At 40.1% G+C, this 23974-nt stretch overlaps 1 protein-coding gene across 2 annotated transcripts in view; it reads right to left on the bottom strand.

Moving 5' to 3' along the window:
• Window positions 1-553: 553 nt before the first annotated feature.
• The window catches only part of NDRG3 (NDRG family member 3), a 67798-nt gene continuing 44377 nt past the window's right edge, over window positions 554-23974 (bottom strand). Inside the window, exons 10-17 of one of the 2 annotated variants that reach the window (XM_054573789.1) lie at window positions 15458-15561; window positions 14238-14303; window positions 14063-14114; window positions 7202-7249; window positions 4751-4786; window positions 4611-4662; window positions 3241-3279; window positions 554-2144 (exon numbers count right to left, since the gene is read on the bottom strand). In XM_054573789.1, the coding sequence (XP_054429764.1) occupies window positions 1963-2144; window positions 3241-3279; window positions 4611-4662; window positions 4751-4786; window positions 7202-7249; window positions 14063-14114; window positions 14238-14303; window positions 15458-15561 (579 nt within the window). In that variant the 3' untranslated portion in view covers window positions 554-1962. The remainder of the gene's footprint in view (window positions 2145-3240; window positions 3280-4610; window positions 4663-4750; window positions 4787-7201; window positions 7250-14062; window positions 14115-14237; window positions 14304-15457; window positions 15562-23974) is intronic. The other variant, XM_054573790.1, reaches the window with a different exon arrangement.

Below are 23974 nucleotides of genomic sequence, written 5' to 3'. Positions count from 1 at the left end.
TGAGCAGGGTCTGTGTCGTTTTACAGGTTTCTCCCACAGACACAGCAACCTTGATGTATTTTGGCAGTAGCAGCTCCTGAGTCGTTTAAAACCTGAGATGGCGAGCTCCTGAAATTATTCTCGGTGAGTATAAAGACAGCCATTTCTGGAGAAATACAGCCTGGTCTCTAAGAAGAACTGACAAGTGGTTGCAGATAATTACTGAGGAGGGGTGGGCCTCAACAACCCCACACAGGTGGCAGAGCTGCGATACAGAATGCCTTTCCAAGACCTCAGCTTCTTCTCTTTCGCCACAAACCGCATGGCCAAACTTCTCACGATTTTTGGGTTGAGAGGAATAGAGGATGTGTGAGATGGACTTGGGGTTCATTCAATCCCAGTTGGGCTTCTGGTATGACCTTGGGCAAATTATTTATTCTGAGACTTCATTTCTTCACTGGGTGGGATAATGATCAAGTATGTGAAAATGCCCAGCATGGAGCCCATATACAGTAATTCAGTCCTTCCCTGAGCCCCAGTGAGTGGCTTGAGAGAAATAAGACCAGCAATCAGGTAACAATGAGACATATACAGCTTTATTTAATAATCTGTAAAAAGTCATACTCTGGCAGAGTGACATATTCCCTATCTTGGCAGAAAGCAAATACTATGACTGAAAAGCCCCTTCCTAAGATCTGGAGCTGTGTCACCCTGTGCTTACATCTTGATGACCTTAAGAGCTGGGCCCTGGCTGTGTGGCAGTTGGTTTCACCCTCCGCCCAGCGATAGCAGTAGTAGGCTAAACACAGTTTTACCTGCACAGGCTGCCCTTACAGGGATTGACCCCTTCCCTCCTACAAAAGAGAGTTCATAGGATTAAGAATCTTTCTGAAAAATGAGTTCTATCTCAATTTCACTTAGCTTCCTCTTAAGTCTGCTGAAATCAAGGCTATAACTATTAAATAAGATATTCTGTTAATGTCTGTTTCTCTCCTCAATGCCATTTCCTACATAATTTCCAGGCCGTACCTCTCCTTTTACTAAGGATTGGAGATAGAGAAACACTCTCCAACACAGAGCTGGAAGACATTTCTTGTGGATGTCTAGTAGTGGTATCAGACAGTTCTGTTCCAGCAGTCGAATGCCTGGTAATTTGTTTTCCACCTTCCTGTGCCAAGAGAGTCCAATAATTAAGCCATGTCCATTCCTTGGGAACAATTCCATGTTGCATAAGAACCTCATCATTCATGGGCTTCCAACAGTATATATCCCTCCCTTTTATTTATAGAACAGTGTATGTGAATTCATTTGGACGGAGGAGGCAGCTGGCCACCCTGCCTGCTTCTCTATGTAACAGGCTCCCTTCTGTTTGTCATAATGAATTAACAGTCCAAACAGTAATTATGATCTTCTACATTCCTCAGAGCTGCTCTCTCCAGAAGTCACTTTGTAAATCACATCAGCCAATTTGGAACCAAAAGAGAATGCAGTGACCTACCCAACCTAGAAATCTGCATATTTCCCCTAAAAACACTATTGAAAATGCAAAAAAAAAAAAAAAAAAAAAAAAAGCAAAAAAGAAGTCCCTTTTTTGTTTTTTTGCAGAAGCTCTACAAGAAAGCATGTCTAAAATCACAGAAATATGCACATACGAACAGACACGCGTGCTCACATACATACATCAGGATCAAAGAAATCTTATCAGCTATGTAGTTGGGAAAGCATGGGGAAAAGCTGGCAAGAGAAGATAAGGATCTGATCAGCTAGAGATGTTGGAATGTTACAATAATGGCATGAAGTGGTTCCTGGTACATACAAAAAGAGGGGCGGGCAGGCAGGGAATGATAAATCCAGGATACCAGAAAGAGTCAGTGGTCATGCAGGAGTTAAAGACAGATGCCAGTTTGCTGAATGAAATGTTATATTATGGAGTGGTCGTTTGAAGGAGGATGGACTTGCATGGTCCAGGGGAGGAGCATCTGCTTAGCAGGACACCTCCATCGTCTGGTGTCTGTCCAGAACATCAGGGGACTCAGAGGATTCTTGAGTTCCATCTGACTGATTGCTGGTGACAGATCGACTAAAGGCACTTTCTCCAGAGCAGATACTACTCGAGGTTGAGTGGGTTCGTGATCGGGCGAGTCGGGTCATGCTGGCAGATGGTACTGTAAGAAAGAACCAAGAGGACTAGAAGATGGAGCCCTGGTTAAACTCAAGTCAATCCAGAAGTTTTATCAAAGGTGTTATATTTAGTTTTCCCAATCCATTTAAGGTAACGCCCAGGACAAGATACAGCCAATCTTCATTTTGCATTACTAGCTTTTACATGAGTAGCTATCTGTAAGACTGCTTTAAACCTCCAGATCTGGTTGGAATCTCAGCTAGTCCACAGCAGAACAAGGGGAAACCTTAGTCCAGAGGATAGCCTCTTAGCTATGCCCACGGCATTCATAATGAATAATTAGGAAGGAGGCTTTGGGAACCCACACAGGTAGCCAAAACCTACAGTGCATGCAAGATTAAACCAAAATAAGACAAATCACACAAGTATGAAGGTGTTTCACAAACACAGTGCAAGCCCGATACAACAAGACTACCATGTGTGTCCACAGGCTACTCTTGCTTCCTGGGGAGGAGACAGGTAGGAAGGTGTGGATGTAGAAAGGGTTGGCAGGCCTGGAGCTGGCCTCTATGCAGGCTGTGAAGTACAGGCTGCTTGAGAGGGAAGGGCTCTGGGTGTTTAACTCAGACTCCTGTTCTGCCACTGCTTCGATCCTAAGGTCCTCCAACTTGGCCAGAACAGGGACTTACCTGGAAATAACATCCCTACAGATTTTTCTGAAGCACCAGCCATTTCCAGCTGTTATTTTAATGCTGGGGTCAAAAGATGCCTTCACCTGCAGGATTTTCTGGGCACAGGCTCTGACAATCCTATTTAGGACTAAGGTGGCCCTTGGATTAGCGGCCTGTGTCTGGCAGCTACTGCAAGGAATAGCAGGTAATGGTGGGAGAGGGGTCCTGCCTATAAAGTTTTAGTGCTCCTGTGATGAGAGAGAGGAAGCCTGGCTATTGTAACCCGCTCCATTCTTCCTTCCTGGGGGCTCAGGGCTGGACCTGCAGGCTAGTCCTCTTGGAGCGCAATGAGCCACGTTCTATCGGGCTCTCACTGCACAGAAAAACTGCGGACATGCTGCAGGCGGCCAATGCAGCCAGAAGAGCGTGGCTGGGAGGCAGGGGCAGGGCCAGCACAGAGGAAGGTACCTGACTCGGTGCTCAGGTGACTGAGCTGCACATACGGGACTGGAAGCAGGTGGACACACAGAAAAGGCAGGTTAGTGACCCGAGAGTGCCAAGTGTCAACCTTAGCTGCCTAGCAGACACTGACAGAATACTCTAAGCCAGGGATGAAGTTTTATTTTGGAGTCCCAGAAAGAAGGTGAGGCTGACTGATGCTTCAATTGCATTTCAAATGTTACTTCTCTCAAGTACTCAAAAGTAATAATTTTCCCCTCCACTATAAACAGCCACCTTCCTGTTGCTTTGGATTAGAAATGGGTTGGAAGATAGCTGTTTCCTAGGACAGGGATGAGAGAACCAGCTAGGGAACGGGCTTCTGTTCCTCCCAGTGACCCGGAGGGATGTGGTGTGGGCTTAGCTGGTAGTGGATCACGGTGGGGATCACACAGCTACTCTAGACAACATATATGCGGTCTGCCTGTCAGTGCAGCGCTGGATCCAGAGGCCCAGCTGCTGCCCAATGGCCATTATCCACAAATACCAAAGATAGGAGAAAACCACCTGAAAGGGTAATGAGCTCTGTACCTGGGTGGAAGAGTTTTTCTTCTTAAAACTCTGAGAAGGGAGCAAGTGTGGGTATTCTGTGACAGTAAGAAAGCCCAGGGTTCTCACGATACAAGGGACCAGGACAATGGCATGTGATATGAACATATCCTTGGACTCACTCTAAAAATATAAGTTCATCTCTGTGGTGGAGGAGGTTTAGCTGAGGACACTACTCTTTCCTTTCCAGTCACCATTTTGTTTCTTTAGGCCAGGAGTCATTAAGCAGCTGAGTTCAACACAAATCATAATTCAGATTCACAGCTAGGCCAGTCTAAGCTTCACTGATTGAAAAAAGGGGCTCTAGAATCAGGCTACCAGGGTTTGGATCACGGCTCTGCAGCTGAATTGTTACCCTGGGAAATGTGCTTAGCCTTTTTGAGCCTTACTTTCTTCTTCTATAAAATAGGACTAACGATAGAACTTAACTCTTAAGATTATGAACACAGAGTGCCTGGCATAGAACTGCTAAGTGCTTCGTAAGTGTGTTAGCTCATCAAACACACACACTCAAAACAGTAACTATGCTCTTCCACATTCCTCAGAGCTGTTCTTCAGAAGTCACTTTGCAAATCTTTTTGACCAATTTGGAACCAAAAGAGAATGTAGTGACCTACCCAACCTAGAAATCTGTTCACACAGATGAGTGCTGCAGAAATGTTTTGGTTTCTACTTGACTTCAGGCTGGTAGGACAGAGGTTATGCCCTGAGAATTATGGGTTCCCGTAAGATGTCAAAATGATGCTATCATCAGTAAACGTTGGCTAGACAAAAAGTTGTATACTACTCACTGTAGCCCATTCCCTGCAAAAAGTACTTGAAGGCCTCGGTGAGCTTCCCAGGCTAGGGGGACAAAATAAGAAGGCATTAATCTCTGTACAGGCAATGAGGTATAGAGTCAAATTAAGTACTTAAAAAAAAAAAATCTTACCTGAACTACCTGGGGCAGTCCACCACAGTCTGCCATCTAAAAGAGGAAAGATATGTAAGTCAGCTGTAAACTTACACTTAAAGGAAATGTTCTGAATATACACAAGTCCTTTCCAACAGGAGAGGATTGAATTTTAGGTTCCTTAATGTAATGTTTAACTGCATCTAAGTATACATATCCTCAACGCACTCTTATACAAATAATCTTGGATATAAACCTGAATATTATTACTTATTAATACTTAATCAGATGCAGAGCCTGGCTTTTAGGCCCATGGCGGGAATTTTCTGTGAGGGGTGGTAGTGAAGTTAACCACAACCATCAACCATAGTTCTGCTTCCACCTGAAGAATGTTACTTTCAGAGTCCTCAGTGTGACCTTAACTTCTCAGGGTTCCATGCATTTTAAGTTCCCTCTCAACTCTTCATTATCTTTATTACACAACTACAGGGATTTCTCAAATCAGGTGCTCATGTGAAATTCGGCTCGCCAGCTTGGTTAGTCAAACTTCCTGTTGTAGCTGGATCTGGTGAGGCTGTCTCTCACTTCATTAATCTTTACAGCTGGCTACTCTCACCTGTGTAAGGATTTTTTAGAGTAGCACTCCATTAGCATGCATCAAAATGACTGGGAGGACTTATTAAAAACTCAGATTCTTGAATTCCTGCCCTAGAGATTCTGGGGTGGGGCCCAAGAACTTGCATTTCCAACAAACTCCCAGATAATGCAGATACTGTCAGTCTACAGAGAACTGTTTCTCTGTCAGGCTGGTGCTCATTCCACTGGGCCACACCAGCTCAGGCCTTGCCCATTTCTTACCCTCTTCCTATGCCCTGGAGGTGGTGGATCTGCCATTCCTTACAACCTGACTCTTTTCTGCCTCAAGTCTTTTTGGCTATCCCAACTAAAGTTGAACCCTCTATGTTTTTCTTTCACAACGGTCATCATAATGAAGAATTACAACCTTGTGTATTTACATATTTGGTATCTTGATGGCCAACCACAAACTCACCCTCTTCCTTCTAGCTGCTATGTGTTCAGTTCTCAGACAGTATCCTATTCAGGCTGACTGGTATTTTAAGAAAGAGACGTGAAACCCATGGTTTCCGTTCACTAGTACAAAAACTTTCCTTGAGGAAAAGACTATTATTTAGCAGATGGGATACTACAGAACGCAAAGAAATCTGAGGTTAACAAGAAACAATCCCCTGAAAATTCTAAGCATAAGGGCAGGAACAAACATTTACCATGATTTAAGTATAAAACAGACCAAACTGGCACAGGTTATATTTTCATGATGCTTAAGAGTAAAAATTTGATTAGAACCACAAATCAGTCACCATATGCAGAGAGAGAATTTTGGGACAGACTATTTCCAAACTTGACATCATCTATCAAATAGTTGGAGAGTCAGTTCACTCATGCTGTTGCAGATGGGCATTTTTGTCCAGAAATAACCATGTCTATGGCTACTGTCAAGGTCACTTTTCTGTTTCTGGAAAATGGATTCAAACCTGCAGTGAAAAACTAATTTGAAACCACATACTTTAAAAAAGTTCATCATTTACACTAGTTCATCAATCACCTGGACCACAGAATACTCTCACCTCAGAGTATTAACTTCATGCTACATTTCCAGGAACTACAGGCTGCTTCTGGTGATAGCACTTCCCTTTCAAGCATACTTCAATGTCAAAGGGAAGGAAGCAGAAGTGTTTCAGGTTGAGAAAGCCGCAGTAAGCCACAGAACATCACCACTTAAATCTATAGTAATCCAAATTCAAACCAGAAGGTCAGGTCCCTAAACATTTTACTAGTGGTTCTAGAAAAAGCAAGGTTGATGCTCTTGTGTGGAGTACAATACAAAGGGGGAGAAACTTGATACTAACCCTAAAAATTTAGTACAAGAGTTGTTCTCTATTTGCTCTAAGAGAAGGAAAATGCATCCACTCTCATCATTGGAAGGGTATTGGAAGCTTCCTTACTAATACAATAGGATTTAGCATGCAAAGAATTTCTATCCATTATTTTAAGTCTCACAAAATTAAATAATGCTTATGAAGTTTAAAATGGCATGGGAAGATGCTCTTGTCAAAAAGTTGAGGAAAACAGATACAGGGCTATAAATATCATACAATCTAATGATCTAAAAATGCATAGGAAAAAGACATCAATATTTTTACCAGAGATTACCTTTGGGTGTAGGACTATGGGTAAGTTTTATTTATTTTATTCTTCCTACTTTTCTGTATTTTCAAATTTTCTGCAATGAGAATGCATTCAGGAAAATTTAAAAAAGAGATGAGAGAATGAGAAAGAGAGAGAGAGAGAGAGAGAAAGAGAAAGAATAGCTTTCCTTATTTCTGGGCAATTATTCCAGGAATAGAGTAATTTGAACGATGTATAATTTACTTGCAAATGGCTGGCAATAAGGAAAGAGAAACACATTACCTTTAGCAAAGTTGTATTTATAGGATTCAGTCGAGAATTGCATTCAACCTAAAAAAAAAAAAAAGAGAGAGAGACAGAGAGAGAGAGACAATTTTACATACAATCTGCTAGAAATATGAGGAAGAGTTTGGCATGAGAATGATCTTCCAGGATCAACAGTTTCGTATGGAGGTGGCTGAATCAGCTAAGAAAATTGCCAAAATGCAAAACGGGAGATAATATTTATATGATGCACTTTATATCTGGTATTTCTGAGTAGATCTGAAAATGTGGCTAATTTGCCCCAGCTGGTGTGGCTAAGTGGACTGAGTGCCCGCCTGCGAACCAAAGGGTCACTAGTTCGGTTCCTAGTCAGGGAGCATGCCTGGGTTGCAGGCCAGGTCTCCAGTAAGGGGCGCACACGAGAAGCAATCACACACTGATGTTTTTCTTTCTCCCTTCCCCTCTCTAAAAAAATAAATAAAATCTTTAAAAAAGAAATGTAGCTAATTTCATTTTCTGAATCAGTTACAAGTAGCATCTTTAAAGAACTACATGTTGAATCTAATTTTTCTTACTGCCTTACATAACGTGGAGGCAAGGTACTTATTTCTTTAAAAAGTGAACTGACTAAATGGTAATGGGGAAAAAAATACAATAAAGATTTTTTAAAAAGTGACCTGGACCTGTGGTGTGGTCACCCACTGGGTCTTGATGGCTTCCCAGAACAAGTGGCCTTGATTGAGCCCTGTGCACCAGCCTTGCCCATTTCTTCTTTTTGTAAAAAAGATTTTATTTATTTATTTATTTTCCCAGTTTGAGCCCTAACTGGGACTCGAACTGGCAACCCTTTGGTTTGCAGGCTGGTGCTCATTCCACTGGGCCACACCAGCTAGGGCCTTGCCCATTTCTTACCCTCTTCCTATGCCCTGGAGGTGGTGGATCTGCCATTCCTTACAACCTGACTCTTTTCTGCCTCAAGTCTTTTTGGCTATCCCAACTAAAGTTGAACTATCTATGTTTTTCTCTCACAACAGTCATCATAATGAAGAATTATAACCTTGTGTATTTACATATTTGGTATTCTTGAATTGTCATGTCCACAAAGGCAGAGGCCTCAAATAAATGTTTTGGGGAGATAACCTCTAGTTCAGCAATGTTTTCCAGCCAATTTGATCAACTGTTATCTCTCTCCTTCTACACATTTGCCAAGCTCACATATACAAAACACTGTACACTAAGTGTCTGGAATCTAATGGGGTAGAAATATATTACAAGGCAGAATGACATCACTTCAAAATTTCACAACTGAGCTGAGTAAGTATAGAAGGATAAGTAGACTTTCTAGAAGTACAGTTAAGATGAGGTGGGAGTTTGAAGCTTCCAGAGTCTGGGGGAAAGCATAAAGAAAGACCCGAGGAATGTGGTGAAGCGAATGTGCAGAGCACACGTGGGTTACAGAGGCAAGTGTGGTATGAAGATGCAAGCGGGGTGAGGCTGGGGAGGCAGACCGAAGCTGACCATGGAAAGAAAGAAGCCACAGAAGGTTTCTGAGGTGACAGAGTTTGAGCTGTTTTAGAGAGTAACCAGCACTGGCCTGTATGAGAGACTGCAGAGGCAATGAGACAGTTAGGGAGTTGTTGAAATTACCAAGGGAAGAACCAGTAATCCAGCTGAGCTTTTGCTCTGGGGATTGTTTATGGACAGGTATACAAAACTGTTGTAGAATCAGGGGATGACCTAAAAGCCAGGATCACCAAATCAAAGTTTTTGTTCTATACAAAGAATAGTGGAGACAGTGATAAACAAACATACCAGTTTACTAAAGAACATACATTAACCCTAAAGGGTAGAATTTACAAATTGCCAAGCACAGTGCTTAGAACACAGCAGATACACAATAAATATTTTCTGAAAGAATAAACTCCCAAGTCTGGATTTAATGTAATAAATCACTCTTTCCTTGGTTCATCACTTTGTAATTTCTGTAACTTTGTAAGAAGTCTCCAAATGTGGTAGGCTAAGCACAATGGTTGCTTTTTGACATATCTGCTCCCTCCCCAGCTCTCCAAATGTAGAGACTCCACCTTATTCGTTTTTGTATTCTCCATAGCATCAGGCAAAAAATTATGCTGAATGAATGTGAGCACGAATAGCTAGCACCAGTGACCACCATTTGTGGAATTTCTTCTTGCCCTTCCAAGTATGGACAGGCCTCTACTCCCTACCAACTTGTGGGGTTAAAATGTTCTGACCAGGAGCTAGGCCTGAATCTGTCTAGAAGAGCATCTATTTTGTGGAACAGAGAGGGCTATTGACATTCTTCTCTATAAACATCAGAGGTGTGGAAATGAGAAAAAGAGATATTATCTGTACGGGCCAACCTTAAAAGTCTTGAAAAATAATTGGAAATGTTGCTTAAAGTCCATGCAATTGAAAAAAAAAAAAAACAACTCACCTATTAGGGAATCCTAATTAGGGGTGTTTTCTAAAAACAATGCTATGTTCCTGTTTTAGGTATAAAACATTTTTTGTTCGGTATTTTCATAGCACCTATCTCCACCTTTTCAGCTAGAAAAGACTGACCTTCACGAAACTCCTTTTTGGTGAACTGTGATTATCACTGTAACTTTATTATATTTGGAGAAAAAATTTTTTTTTCTTCAGGGAAGTGTGAATATATTCTATCGCCACCTCTACCTTACCCTACAAACACTCCCCCAGCCCCACCTTCTCCTTGTGGTGACACCTCTGATTAGTTATTAGACTCCCTTTCCAAAAAGCTTTACTCCCTAACATTTTGCTCTAAAAATGGTGGAAGTGAAGGCTGCCAAAGAAAACCAGGTAACTTCACACAGGGACTTTTAAGTTATATATGCTATGGGAAACACAAGCAAATGCTAAGAAACATGAAAAACTGTCAACTTCATTTATAATTAAAGAAGTGCAAATTAAAACAGTGGGACACCATTTTTAACCTATTAATAAATTAACCACTAACAGAATCCAGTGCTGAATAAACAAATAAAAATAGAATAAAAATCCAGGGCTGGACAGGGTGCTATGAAGCAAGCATTCTCATATACTGCTGGTGGCAACACACTGATAAATCCTTTCTGAAGAGGAAGCTGGCAAAATGTATTAAGAACCTTACAAAGCTTTATGATTTTTTCAAAAAATTATTTTCTATTTTTTATTTTACAGAGAGGGGAAGGGAGGGAGAGAGGGAGAGAAACATCGATGTGTGAGAGAAACATCAATCAGCTGACTTCTGTACTCGCCCTCACTGAGGACTGAACCTGCAACTCAGGCATGTGCCCTGAATGGGAACTGAACCAGTGACCTTTTGGTGTACGGGATGATGCTCCAATTAACTGAGCTGCACCGGCCAGGGGGTTTATGATTTTTGAAACATTAATTCCACTTCTGGATATCCATCCCAGGAAAATGACCAAAGATTCAGGCAAAGATTTTATAAGGATGTTCAATAGTGACATTATTACTGGGGCAAAATCAGATATAATCAACAGAAGAATGAAGTTAAATAAATAAAGGTATACTTACAAGACTGAATATTATACAGATAAATTGACTTTATAATATGGCACAATGCTATCAACAGTGTTAAGTAATCAAGTCCCAACACCTTGTGTATCTAATATAATTCAATCTATTAAAAAAAGCGGGGGATGCCTCTGGTCAAGATGGTGGCATAAGCAGACATGGCTCACCTCTTCACACAAACATCAAAATTACAGCTAAAGTATAGAACAACCATCACTCAGAACCATCAGAAATTGAGTTGAATGGAAGTCTGACAACTTCGGAATTAAAGAAACCACACCCATCCCAAGTGTAGGAGGGGCCCAGGCACAGAACAGGTTGGTCTCTCACCCACATGTGGTGGATAAAAATTCAGGAGGGTTAGGAGGAGTCCCAGACTCACATCAGGCCCCCAAGCCTAGGGTTCCAGTGCCAAGAAGATAAGTCCCCACAACTTCTGGCTGTAAAAATCAGTGGGGATTGAATAGGAAGAAACTTCTGGGGCACCCAAGTAGTTCCCCTTAAACAGCCCACACACAGACTCACCTACTCAGACTCACTCCCTCTGAGCTCTAGGGCTGGGGTAACAGCTGTAAGGGCACCAGTGGCTTACTGGGAGAGGCTGAGGTGTCTGGCACTGGGGAGAGTAGAGGCAACTGTCCCTGTTCTAAACCCTCCACTTGCAAAGCCATGGAGCTGGTCAGCTGGTGCTGTATCTGAGACCCCACCAACCCAGCTAACACTGTTTGACCAGCCCTGGAGGTCCCCAGAGACTCTGCCCCATCCAACTTACAGGCTCACCTAAGCTGCTTTTCCATATGAATGGCTGATCTTGGCTTATATTCCACAACTTCCTAAATCCTACCAAACAAGCAACAGCTGGCCTCAGTGAACCCCAGGCTGGCACTAGCAGCAGCCAGTTTAGTGTTACAGCTTGGCTTTGCCTGGGAATCTACAAGCCCAGCACAAGCAGCAGCCTTCTTAGACTGCTTTACAGCTCAGGCAGGGTGGCCCTTGGCACAACACAGTTGGGGGCTGAGCTTGGCCTGTACCACCCAGGAAACCCCAGGGCCAGCACACCCAGTGGACAGCCACAGACTTCAGAGCACTGCCACCCTGCCCCTGCACAGCTGATCCTCCATGGAGCGGGGAGGCTGGTGGTAAGTAATCACAGCCAGTCCTTGCAGCTGGCTGGCCTGGGTAAATCCCTCCCATTCATTTGCCAACAGCAACTAAACCTCAACTACAAGAGGAGGGTGTACTCAGTCTACAAGAAGGGCGCACCTCGAGTACCCAGCTTGGGTGATAGGGAAGGTTGTGCCACTGGACCCTATAGGACACCTACTACATTAGGGCACAGTATAAGACACAGAGTCAAAGCAGGTCTACCTAATAGTACACAGAAACAAACACAGGGATGCTGCCAAAATGAGGAGACAAAGAAACATGGCCCAAATGAAAGGACAGATCAAACCTCCAGAAAAAGAGCTAAATGAAATGGAGTTAAGCAATCTATTAGATGCAGAGTTCAAAACACTGTTAAAAGGATGCTCAAGGAACTTAGGACCTCATCAGCATAAAAAAGATCCAATCAGAAACGAAGGATACACTAATTGAAATAAAGAACAATTTACAGGGAAATAACAGCAGAGTGGATGAAGCCGAGAATCAAATCAATTATTTGGAACATTACGGAAGCAAAAAACAGCCAATCAGAACATCAAGAAGAAAAAAGAATCTAAAAAAATCAGAGGAGTATAAGCCACCTCTGGCACAGCTTCAAGAGGTTCAATATTGGCAATGTAGGGGTGCCAGAAGGAGAAGAGAAACAGCAAGAAATTGGAAATCTATTTGAAAAAATAATGAAGTAAAACTTCCCTAATTTGGTGAAGGAGACAGACTTACAAGTCCAGGACGCAGAGACTCCCAATCAAGTTGGACCCAAAGACAACCACGCTAAAACACATCATAATTAAAATGCCAAAGGTTAAAGGTAAAGAATCTTACAAGCAGCAAGAGAATAGCAGAGATTTACCTACAAAGGAGTTCCCATGAGATTGTGAGCTGATTTCTCAAAAGAAACTTTGCAGGCAAGAAGGGACTGGCAAGGAGTATTATTCAAAGTGATGAAAAGCAAGGACCTACAACCAAGATTACTCTATCCAGCAAAGCTACCATTTAGAATGGAAGGGCAGATAAAGACCTTCCCAGACAAGGTAAAGCTAAAGGGATTCATCATCACCAAGCTATTATTTCATGAAATGTTAAAGGGACTTACTTAAGAAAACAAGAAGATCAAAACTATGAACATTAAAATGACAACAAACTCACAACTACCAACAACTGAATCTAAAAAATGAAAACAAAAAGAAAAACAGACTACACTACCAGAACAGGAATAGAATCATAGGTATGTGGATCATTTGGAGGATTATCAGCTGGGAGGGGGATGGGGGAAAAAGGGAGAAATGGTGTAGGGATCAAGAAGCATAATTGGTAGGAACAAAATAGAAAGAAGGATGTTAAGAATAGTATGGGAAAGGGAGAAGCCAAAGAACTTACATGCATGGCTCGTGGACATGGGCTTAGAGGGGGATGGACTGCTGGAGGGAAAGGGGGTACCAGGAGGAGGGGGACAAAGGGAAAAAAATTTGGGACAACTGTAACAGGATAATCAAGAAAATACACTTTAAAAATAGGAAGTTTGTCTTTAGGTAGCTGGACTATGATTTTTCCTCAAGTTCTTCTATTTTCTTTTCTTTTTTTCATATTTTCTACAATTAGCATATATTATTTACCCATGTGCTACGTGCTTGAGAAGGAGGTAGAGAAAAGCATACAGGCTCCAGTAGACTTCTGGCAATCTGACAATAAGTGAAAACTGTTTAGTTTTACTACAATACTTGCACTACTTGCCACAACATGACCTGATCCCTTCCGATGAAACCTACTGATTAATGAGGAATTATTTCCTAAACTGGATAACAAAGAGCAAGCCCTGATACGTAATCAGAAATAATTAAAATTAGCCCTGGTTGGTGTGGCTCAGTGGATTGAGTGCCAGCCTGCGAATGAAAGGGTCGCCAGTTTGATTCCCAGTCAGGGCACATGCCTGAGTTGCGGCCAGGTCCCAGCAGGGGGCACACAAGAGGCAACCACACATTAATGTTTCTCTCCCTTTCTTTCTCCCCACCTTCCCCTCTCTAAAAATAAATAAAACATTTTAAAAAATAATAAAAATTATTACTTACAAACGATTTCTTGTGCATCAGCAGTATGCTATATATATTTTATTGCATTTTAATCACATTCACCTTCACAACATCAGGACATACTTACCACAGCCTCAACTGCGGGTGAATTATCCCCTACTACCAATAAAGTAGAACACCTGTGGAAAGCCAAAATAAGAGAAGACATTCAGCAAACAGAACATAAGTTTCACTGAACCCTGAATTTGTCTATGAAAGGCAAAGATATCCAGCAACTTTAGAGGAGAAACTGAGGGACTTACTTTAAGGTCTTTGATTTGTTATCATTTTGGCCCAGCATGGGTCTTTCAATCTCCAGGTCTCTGCGTCTAGAGAAACATAGGAAGCAATGCCCTTTTCAGGTAAAATCATGACAACTCAGGCTATTTCCTGTTCATGCATACCAAAATGTTTTAGAGAATGTAAAAACTATCTTTCCTTCACACCTGATGAGGGAAAGGGCCCTTGTGTGCTTTGTTCACAAGTAGCCACCATGTACAGAGCAGGAACAATGCTCCTAGCTCAACCCAGAGGGACTCTGTGGGATATAAAAGGAGGCAACTCTATTTTTTCCCAATTCTTATTTATTTCTTACTGTATTTTTTCCATTATCATTTAGTCCCCTTACAGGCCCTTACCCCCAACAATCACCACACTGTTGTCCACGTCCATGAGTCCTTTTTCATTTTTGCTTACTCTCTCTACTCCCTGCCATCCCTCCATCCTTAGCTGTCATCCTGCTCTCAGTCTATGAGTCTGTCTCTATCTTGCTTGTTAGTTCAGTTTATTAATTAGATTCCACATAGGAGTGAAATTATATGGTATTTGTCTTTCTCTGACTGGCTTGTTTCACTTAGCATAATATTCTCCATGTTCCTCCATACAAAGGAGACAACTTTTAAAACTCAACAGTACGCTATTGAAATCCTCAAGTCCTAGGTATTCAATTTCCCAACTAGTTTACAGGAATAAATTCCTTAGGAGAAGGGAAATTTTGGGAGAATGACATTTTCTTTGTATTTAACATAGTTATTACTAAATCTTTCTGATTTCAATTAAAAATACTGAGGTTCTGTTCATGTGTTAACTTCTGCCTGATGACAGGATGTCAGCAAAGAGAAACTGAATCAAGACCCAAGATTTCTATCATTTGCCTCCCCTACACACACACTTTTCTGTGCCACCTCAAACTGGGTGTTTTTATGTGTGCATTTAAGTTTAGGTACTTTTTCATTTTCTGAAGACCTAAAAACTATAGCTGCTAATAGAATTTGCCCAAAATGGCCTTCAGTTCACACATTCTTCATGAAGGGGGTTTTCCCATCTGTCTGAAAGCCCCTCCTCTTCTACTGTGGTAAAACAGCATGAAAGCAATCCTATCACACAACATTAGAAGTAGTTTATTTCCCCCTCCCTTCTCCCTTAAATGTCCATTATATTTTTAGACTTGGTGTTCATTTAAGTGAATAGGAAACAACGATACCCATTATAAGAACCCAGGAAGAGCTGTAGGTTTTCTTGGTTGATATCTTGGGCAATATGCAGCCTGTAGGTCTGAATCAGGTCCAGGTTGGCCTGCAACTCTTCCTAGAACAATTGAAACAAGACACAGGTAAGCTTCTGAGCTACATTATAAGCCTACTGTATTTGGTTTGCATTCTTAATGTCCAAAATCAAAGCTCCCTGCCCATGATGAGGCTGGCTAAAATCTTTTTTATTTGTGTCAGACTGGTTCAGTGCCTCATTCTGTGTTGGATGAGAACACCAAAGGGTCTATGATGGGAAAGGCTGGTAGTCAACTCTAGGTCAAGTGCAAAAACTTGGAAATACACTGAATAATCTACTTGCAGCACAGTGGAAAAACTGTACTAGCTTCTGGATTCAAGTACTACCTGTGGAACTCAGGTCACCTAACCAATTAGAGCCCCAGTTTCCATATCTGTGTGTTTTTTTTTTCATGTTCTGACATTCTTCATAAAAACAGAGACAGTATCTATAAAACAAAGATAATAACCAACTAAAGGGCTGTTTTAAAGATTAAATATGGAAAGTTACATGAACTGTAAAGTGTAAAAAAGGTAAAATAAAGCCATAAATCTGTATAATAAACTTATGTACATATATTTTAACTAAGTGTATTACCTATTTATATACTATTATTCAATAATATACATTATGTAATTATATATTACATTCCATTTGATGTTACTAATTCAACTTATCATTTAATCTTATTACCAATACTATTGAAGTATAAAATTCAAGAGGAACAAAATGGTATATACAATAAAAAGCGAGCCTCCCTAGCACCCATTGTTCTTGATGGCCTTCTTGGAGGCTGCCAGAACCAGCTGTCAGGTTCTTGCATACCTAAGCATATATGTACACCCCCCACCCCCAAAAGTAGTTGTAAGTAGAGGGGAAATGTATTCATTGGAGTAAAAAAATGTCAGGGGTAGCAAGAGTCAGTTAATCCAGGGCAGTGGGTAAAGGTCACCAACAATCCTTGTAGAGAAATAGTGATAAGGAGAACATATGTTTGCATTCTTACTACCATATGGGTGAAGTGAGCCAAGAATACAGTTAGAAACTGACCAAATAGATCAGAGTCTACCTGAAGTTGTAAAGGGCACTGTAATCACTCCAAGGAAATGTGGTAAATGCTAAAGGGTTATAGTAAGAAAACTAAACAAATGAAGCACATAGTAATTAGAGATGAAATTATCTAGCCAGCTCTCTCTTAAAGGTCTGGAGAGGAACTTGAGCAGCAAAGTTTGAGATTTAAAAAAAGGGAAGAAACGATATTGGTATAAAAGGAACCAAAGTGGTTTATGTGCTAATAGAACTTCTTAGGCAAAGCTGTTATGTATAAATTGCCCTCTACCCATCCACCTTTAAAAAAAAACACAAAGTGTTAGAATTACTGTTTTAATTACTAAAAAAAAAACTTTCAATTTAACCCAATTATTTATTTATATTTAGATACTTGTTTTTTGTATTATAAAGGAACTTTAGCATTTATTTTTGAAAATATTATAGTACAGAAAATTTTATGTAACAAATAATTACAAAACACAAGAACAGATACAAGATATTTCAGGTACTACCCATGTATAATGTACATCCTTATTCTTCCCTTAAAAATTTGGGCAAAAAAGTATGCATTATACATGGCAAAATATCTTTTCTTCCCACATGGTGAGCTCCTGGAGAACAAGAGTCATATCTTATGTACCTTTGTCTATCCTGGAGCACTGAGAATAGAATTTTATAAATTTTGCGAACTGGTTTTTAAGATCTACAGTCAAAACCAAACAGTGCCATGTCTTCAGGAAAGTACCTATACTACCCTGCATTACGGAGGGGGAAGGTCATGGTCTTTGAGAATTCCAGTTAAAGGTGTTGGATTAAAACACAGCTTTACTCCTTCAGGAAAAATAATTGGCCCTGCCTAGGTAGCTCAATTGGTTAGAATGTTGTCCAGATACTACAAGGTTGCAGGTTTGATCTCCAGTCAGGGCACATACAAGAAGCAACCAATGAATGCATAAAAAAGTGGAACAACAAATCGGTATTCCTCTCTTTCTCTCCCTCCCTCTCTCTAAAATCAATAAAAATTTTAAAAATCATAAGCTCATAAGGAAAAAGACAATAGGAAAAGTGAAAACGGCAATAATATTTTGAAAGTGGGAAAGTAGAAGGAAGACTGTAATCATGGATTTAGCAGACTTGATTAAGGCTGTGAGGCTGGCAGCGGCGAGAGTGAAAGAAGCCAGTGGACAGGTACTCAGAAGCCTGAAAAGTTCGACTGTTGGCACCAGCTGTCTCTGAAAACAGAGGGTAAAGATGGGGCTAACAAGGGAAGATTAGTTGACTAGAGACAACATCAGAAAGATACAACAATGAAAATACATGAGTAAAAGCCAAATAGAATTAAAGAAGAGCTCAACAGTAATAGTTGGCAACTTTAACATTCCACTTTCAATTATGAATAGAATATAAGGCAAAAGATCACAAGGAAAAAGAAGGATTCAACAACACTATAAGCCATCAGACCTAACAGACATCTATAGGACACTCCACTTAACAGCAGAATAAATATATATTTTTTTCATGTGTACATGCAACATTCTTTAGGACAGACCGTATGTTAGGACATAAAATAAGCCTCAATAAATTTGAAAAGCAATAAAATACTAAGAATATCCTCTGATCACAACAGAATGAAATTAGTAACAGAAGGCAACATATTCCTAAATAACTAATGGATCAAAGAAGAAATCACAAGGAAATTAAAAAATACTTTGAGACAAATAAAAATACCAAAACTCATTGGATGCACTAAAGTAGTGTACAGGGGGAAATTTACAGCTGTAAATAACATATTAAAAAAAAAAAGAAAGATCTTAAATCCATAACTGGGCCTTCTACCTTAAGAAACTGGAAAAAGAAAGGCAAACTTAAAGCAAGCAAAAGAAAGAAAATAATAAGAGATTAGAATGGAAATAAATAAAACAAATAATGGAAAAAGAACGGAGAAAGGTAAGTGAAACCAAAAGTTGGTCAGTTAGACTGATGGAGAAAAACAGAGACAAGACTGAAGTTACTAAAAACAGGAATAAAAGAGATGTTACTATCAGCTTCACAGAAAAATAAATAAAAATTAAAAAGAAATTATTATTTTAACTGGAACCAAAATCTAAAATTTTTATTTTACTACTGTTTGACAATGAGAAATTCATATAACCACTGAGTATGTTTTTTCATCCTTAAAATAAGAAAATGACTATCTCACGTGGTTGTTATGAAAATTAGATGAAAAATGTGCAAACTTTATATAAACTGCATAAACAGTTAATGTTAACTTTCACCAAATTTATATGTATATAAACACATTTTTAAATTTAACAGGTTAATATGTTCCACCAAATTTGGAAATATCCATCTCTCTGGACTGTATCATGCTCTATTTTTATAGAAATTAGATGAAAAATTCAGGAATACTAAAGAACGAGACCAGTCATACTGAGTCATATGCTTTTTAATCCAAATCAGATAAAATGCTAAAATAAAATTTTCAGCCCTCAGCCTGAAGTTTTGAAACTTCAGAGGCTTCCATGGTCCTCAGACTCCAAGTGTGGTGGGTTGCTTACATGCCAGCTGAAGCAAGAGAAGTGGTGGATGAAGAAAAGCAACCGAAATCCTACAGCTACGCTTGATTATGGGCCATTTGTTAAACTTTCAGCAGAGAGAGGGGGTATTTAATCTTTTTATTTCCCTCCCTGAAATCTATTTTGACATGTGTTACTTTGCTTTATTTGGGACAAAAAGAGAGAAGTTACTCCCTAAGCTATATTGAGGGACATACTCCTCAAAAGAGCTAGTACACAGAATTAATTATTAAGGAAATATTATGAATAATTACATGTCAACAAATTAGGTAACCTAGTTGAACAAATTCCTAGAAAGACACAAACCATTTAAAGCATTTCAAGAAAAAAATGTAAAAATCTGATTAGATCTATAACAAGAGATTAAATTACTAACATAGCCCTGATTGGTGTGGCTCAGTTGGTTGGGTGTTGTCTTACAAAGCAAAAGCTCTCTGGTTCAATTCCCAGTCAGGACACATGCCTGGGTTGTGAGTTTGGTCCCCAGCCAGGGTGCATATGAGAGACAACCAACCAACCAACCAATCGATGTTTTTCTCTCACGTTGATGTTTCTCTCCCTCTCCTTCTCCCTCCCTTCCCCTCCTTCTGAAAATAAGTATCTTAAAAAAAACCCCCAAAAACTAGTAACATAAAAACTTTCCATAAAGAAAAGCTTTGGCCCAGATGGCTTCAACTGGTGAATTCTACCAAACATTACAAGAAGAATCAACAGTAATCCTTCCCAAATTCTTACAAAAAATAAGAGAATACTTCTCAACTTATTCTATGTGGCCAAATACTACCTTAATACCAAAAGCAGGCAAAGACATCATAAGAAATCTACAGACCAATATTCCTTTTGAATATAGTCACAGAAATCCTTAACAAAATACTAGCACACCAAATATAATAACATAAAAAGGATTATATTATACACCATGAGCAAGTAGAATTTATCCCAAGAAGGCAAGGTTAGTTCAACATAAAAAAACAAACAATAAATGTAATACACCATATTAAAAGAATAAAGGACAAAAGTCACACATACATCTTAATAGATACAAAAAAAGTAGACAACCCAACACACTTTCATAATAAAAGGACTCAACAAACCAGGAACAGAAGGGAACTTCTACCTGACAAAGGACATTTATGAAAAATACACAGCTAACATCATACTTAATAAAAGACTGAATGCTTGCATCTAAGATCAGAATCAAGACAGGAATGTCTACTCTCATTACTTCTACTCAACACTGTACGAGAGGTTCTAGTCAGGGCCTAGAAAGTTCTATTTAAAAAAGAAATAAAAGATATCTAGACTGGAAAGGAAGAAGTAAATCTATGTCTATGTGCAGATAATATGCCCCTGTACATAGAAAAATCCTAAGGAAACAACAAAAACAATTAATATTAATACAAATTCAGCAAGGTTGAAGGATATAAAATATGCAAAAATTCATTGTATTTAGGTTTATTCACTGGAAATGATAAAAGGGAGACTACAGGCTCAGAAAGACTGTACTGAAAACAGGAGGGTTTAATGAAATTTTAAAGCCCGAATGTTGGGCCCTCAGTCTTTTTCTGCATCTGGATCCAAAAATACCAATGTAAGTGTCTGGTGTGTAATCTCAAAGCTTATCTGGGGAATCTGACTAATCCTAGAGAAAAGATCTAAAGGTGTCCACATCAGGGCTTCCTGAAGGAAACAGCCCAGTCTGATCACTCACAGTGATAAGCCTCACCTGGGCACACAGGTGTTTCAGTGATCTACCCTTACAAAATATGGACAGTCAGCGCCAGGGATCAGTAGCTGTTCAGGAAAAGCACTTGTCCCAGTTATCAATTTCTGGTTTTTCAGCCTCAGATCTCCTGTTCTTTGTAATGCACAAGTCAGACAATCTAAACAGTTTCCCTCTGCCAATCCTTCTTAAAAATCAAGCACAGAGCCAGTAGCTCAAGGTGTTAGGAATCCACACAAGACGAGTTGCAGTTATACCCTCAGCCTATCCCCTCTCCATCCAACCGCGGCTTCTGTAGCAGCTCAGATCTTATTTTAGACAAATGTCTCCATGTCTCCCCCCATCTGGTAAGTGGCTCTAATGGCCCGTTACTGCCCTCGATTGTGCAAATTTCTTCACTAGTGGCTGGCTGTTCAAAGAAGCGTGACTTTCCAGCTTGGTGGGAAAGGCTCAGCTAAGTCAGATCCGTCAGTGTCCACATTCCCTCAGCCTAGAGGCAGCAGATACTTTTAGACCCTTTGGAGTCCTCCTTTACCCCTTTGAGAGAAAAATAAATAATCTACCAATTAACAAGTTTATTTTACATTTTCTCAAGTGTGTACTTTCATAGCCCTTTCATAGCCCATAGGATGGAAAGTGTGACCTGAAGACTGCTGCGTGTCACCAGGCCTTCTGTATGCCAAACCCTGATTCCTGTGCTAAATTAATAAAAAAGGCCCAACCCTGGAAAGGAAGTGCCTTCTTCCCATGGCCACCTTGCACTGTCTCTCCCATGTTCTTTCTTTATAATTTCTAACACTGTCAGCTGGCAAAGGAGAAATGCTGGAAAGAAAAGAAAGCAGTCATGGCTCAGCTCTGAATAACACTTACATAGCAAGACAGTGTAAATGCTGGAAATTGATCTAATCCAGTTATGCTACATTGGGAGGATGGAGCGATGGAAAAGTCATCTTCCATAATGGAATGCCAATAGGTAATACCTACAGCTAAAAACTCAACAAGTGGAAGTATATGAATATTTAGAGATTGACAAAAGGAACTGAGTGCATATATTCAAAAAGACACGTATGAGAATGTTCATAGCAGCTTTATTCATAATAGTAAAACAAACAACACCCCCCAAAACCAAAACCAGACATAACCCAAATGTTTGTAGGACTGCTACACAGTAATAAAAAGAATCAACTAATAATACATAGAATGCCATGGATGAATCTCAAAGACAATATATTGAAAAAGAAGTAGGTCCAAAAGAGTGTGATCCTATGTGATTCCATTCATATGAAGTTCAAGAACAGGCAAACTAACCACTGGAGTTAATAGAATAATGAATACCTTGTTTAGGGAAGGGTATTAGTGATTAGGAAAAGGCAACAGGGAACCTTTTTGAGGTGATGAAAATATTCTGTTATCTTGATTTGGTGGTAGTTACATGAGAGTATATGTACATAAAAGGTCACTCAGATGTACTTATGATTTTTGCCCTTTCTGTAAATTATATCTCAATTAAAGAGAACGCAATATGGAGGCAAAGCCCAAAACAGCTAAAAAGAAGCTGGAAATACAGTGGGTGGCAGATTCTTTGTAATAAGACCTGTAGAACTTCTCTAAAAGATATGAATTTATTACTTTGATAAAATATAATCTAAATAAAAGACAAGACTATGGCCCTGACTGGTGTGGCTCAGTGGATTGAGTGTTGTCCTGCAAACTGAAAGGTCGCCAATTTGATTCTTGGTCAAGGCACATGCCTGGGTTGCGGGCTAAATCCCTGGCGGGCTTCACTGTTTTCTTGCACATCGATGTTTCTTTCCCTCTCTTTCTCCCTTCCCTTCTCTCTAAAAATAAATAAATAATATCTTTAAAAAAAAAAAAAAGGCTATGAACTTTAGAGGTAATCTGACTTGGACTCAAACAACTTGCTATCTGGATAAAAGTGGCAAGTTATGTTGCCTCTCTGGCCCTCAGTTTCTCCATCTTAAAATAAGTCTAACTGAACCATGAGAAAAATAACTGAGTCTGTGCCTTAAAGTAGTTGTCGAAGGGCTTTATACATAATGAGTACTCAGTAAATGCTGGTTTTCTCCCTGCTACCATTTTCCTTCTGACAGAGACTACAGTTGAGCATGCATTACTACTACTTATTTTTTCCTCATCTCTCCACAGCAGATACATCACAGCTCTCCAGCCTCACTGCTCATTTATTCCCTCACTCCTTCATAGGTCATAGGATTTGTAGTAAGAAACATATATTTGGTCTATATCCTGTTTCTGGCACAGAGCTCCTGAAACCCTAAGAACTTTTTATGTAAAAAGAGCAATAAATGTATCAATGAGGTGACTTTTGGAAAGCCTCTAAGTAACTTCTAGATGGGGGCTGATTGCCAGGGAAACCAATCAAGTGATTAGAGTCAGATCTTTCAGTCTCACCCCTGACCTCTGGGGAGAGAAAGAGGGGGCTGAAGACTGAGTTCCATCGCCATTGGCCAATGATTTGATCAATCACAACTGCAATGAAGCCTTCATAAAAACCCAAAGGACAAAGTTCAAAGAGCTTCAGGTCTGTGAATATGTGGAGGTTCTGAGAGAGTGGTGCGCCCCAAAGAAGCATGGAAGCTCCACGCCCCCCTTCCACATACCATGCCCTATGCACTTCTTCCATCTCATTATTCCTGAGTTATATCCTTTAAAAATAAACCAGTAATCTAGAAAATATTTCTCTGAGTTCTGCGAGTGGCTCTAGCTAAACCAAGGAGGGGGTTGTTGGAACCTATGATCTATAGCTGGTGAGTCAGAGGCATGGGTGACAATGTGGACTTGCGACTGGTGTCTGAGGTAAGGGTGAGGGGGTCAGTGGTGCAGTATTGTAGGGCTGACCCTTAACCTGCAGGGTCTGATGGTATCTCCAGGTGTCATAATTGAGTTGAGATGTATGAAACTCAGCTGGTATCTGAGAATTGCTTGGTGGTGTGGAAAAAACGCACACACTATAATTGCTGTCAGAACTGTATTATTCAATTCACTTCTATCTATGGAAAAAAAAAATCCAAACAAACTGGGATCCCCTTTCTTGCTCAGCAGTTATCCATATAGCTGTTTCGTCCCC

Source organism: Pteronotus mesoamericanus, unplaced genomic scaffold (genome assembly GCF_021234165.1).
Source record: "Pteronotus mesoamericanus isolate MK-2021 breed Mesoamerican mustached bat unplaced genomic scaffold, CSHL_Meso_final contig_25, whole genome shotgun sequence".
NCBI lineage: Eukaryota > Metazoa > Chordata > Mammalia > Chiroptera > Mormoopidae > Pteronotus > Pteronotus mesoamericanus.
This window is presented reverse-complemented; position numbering and strand designations above follow the sequence as displayed.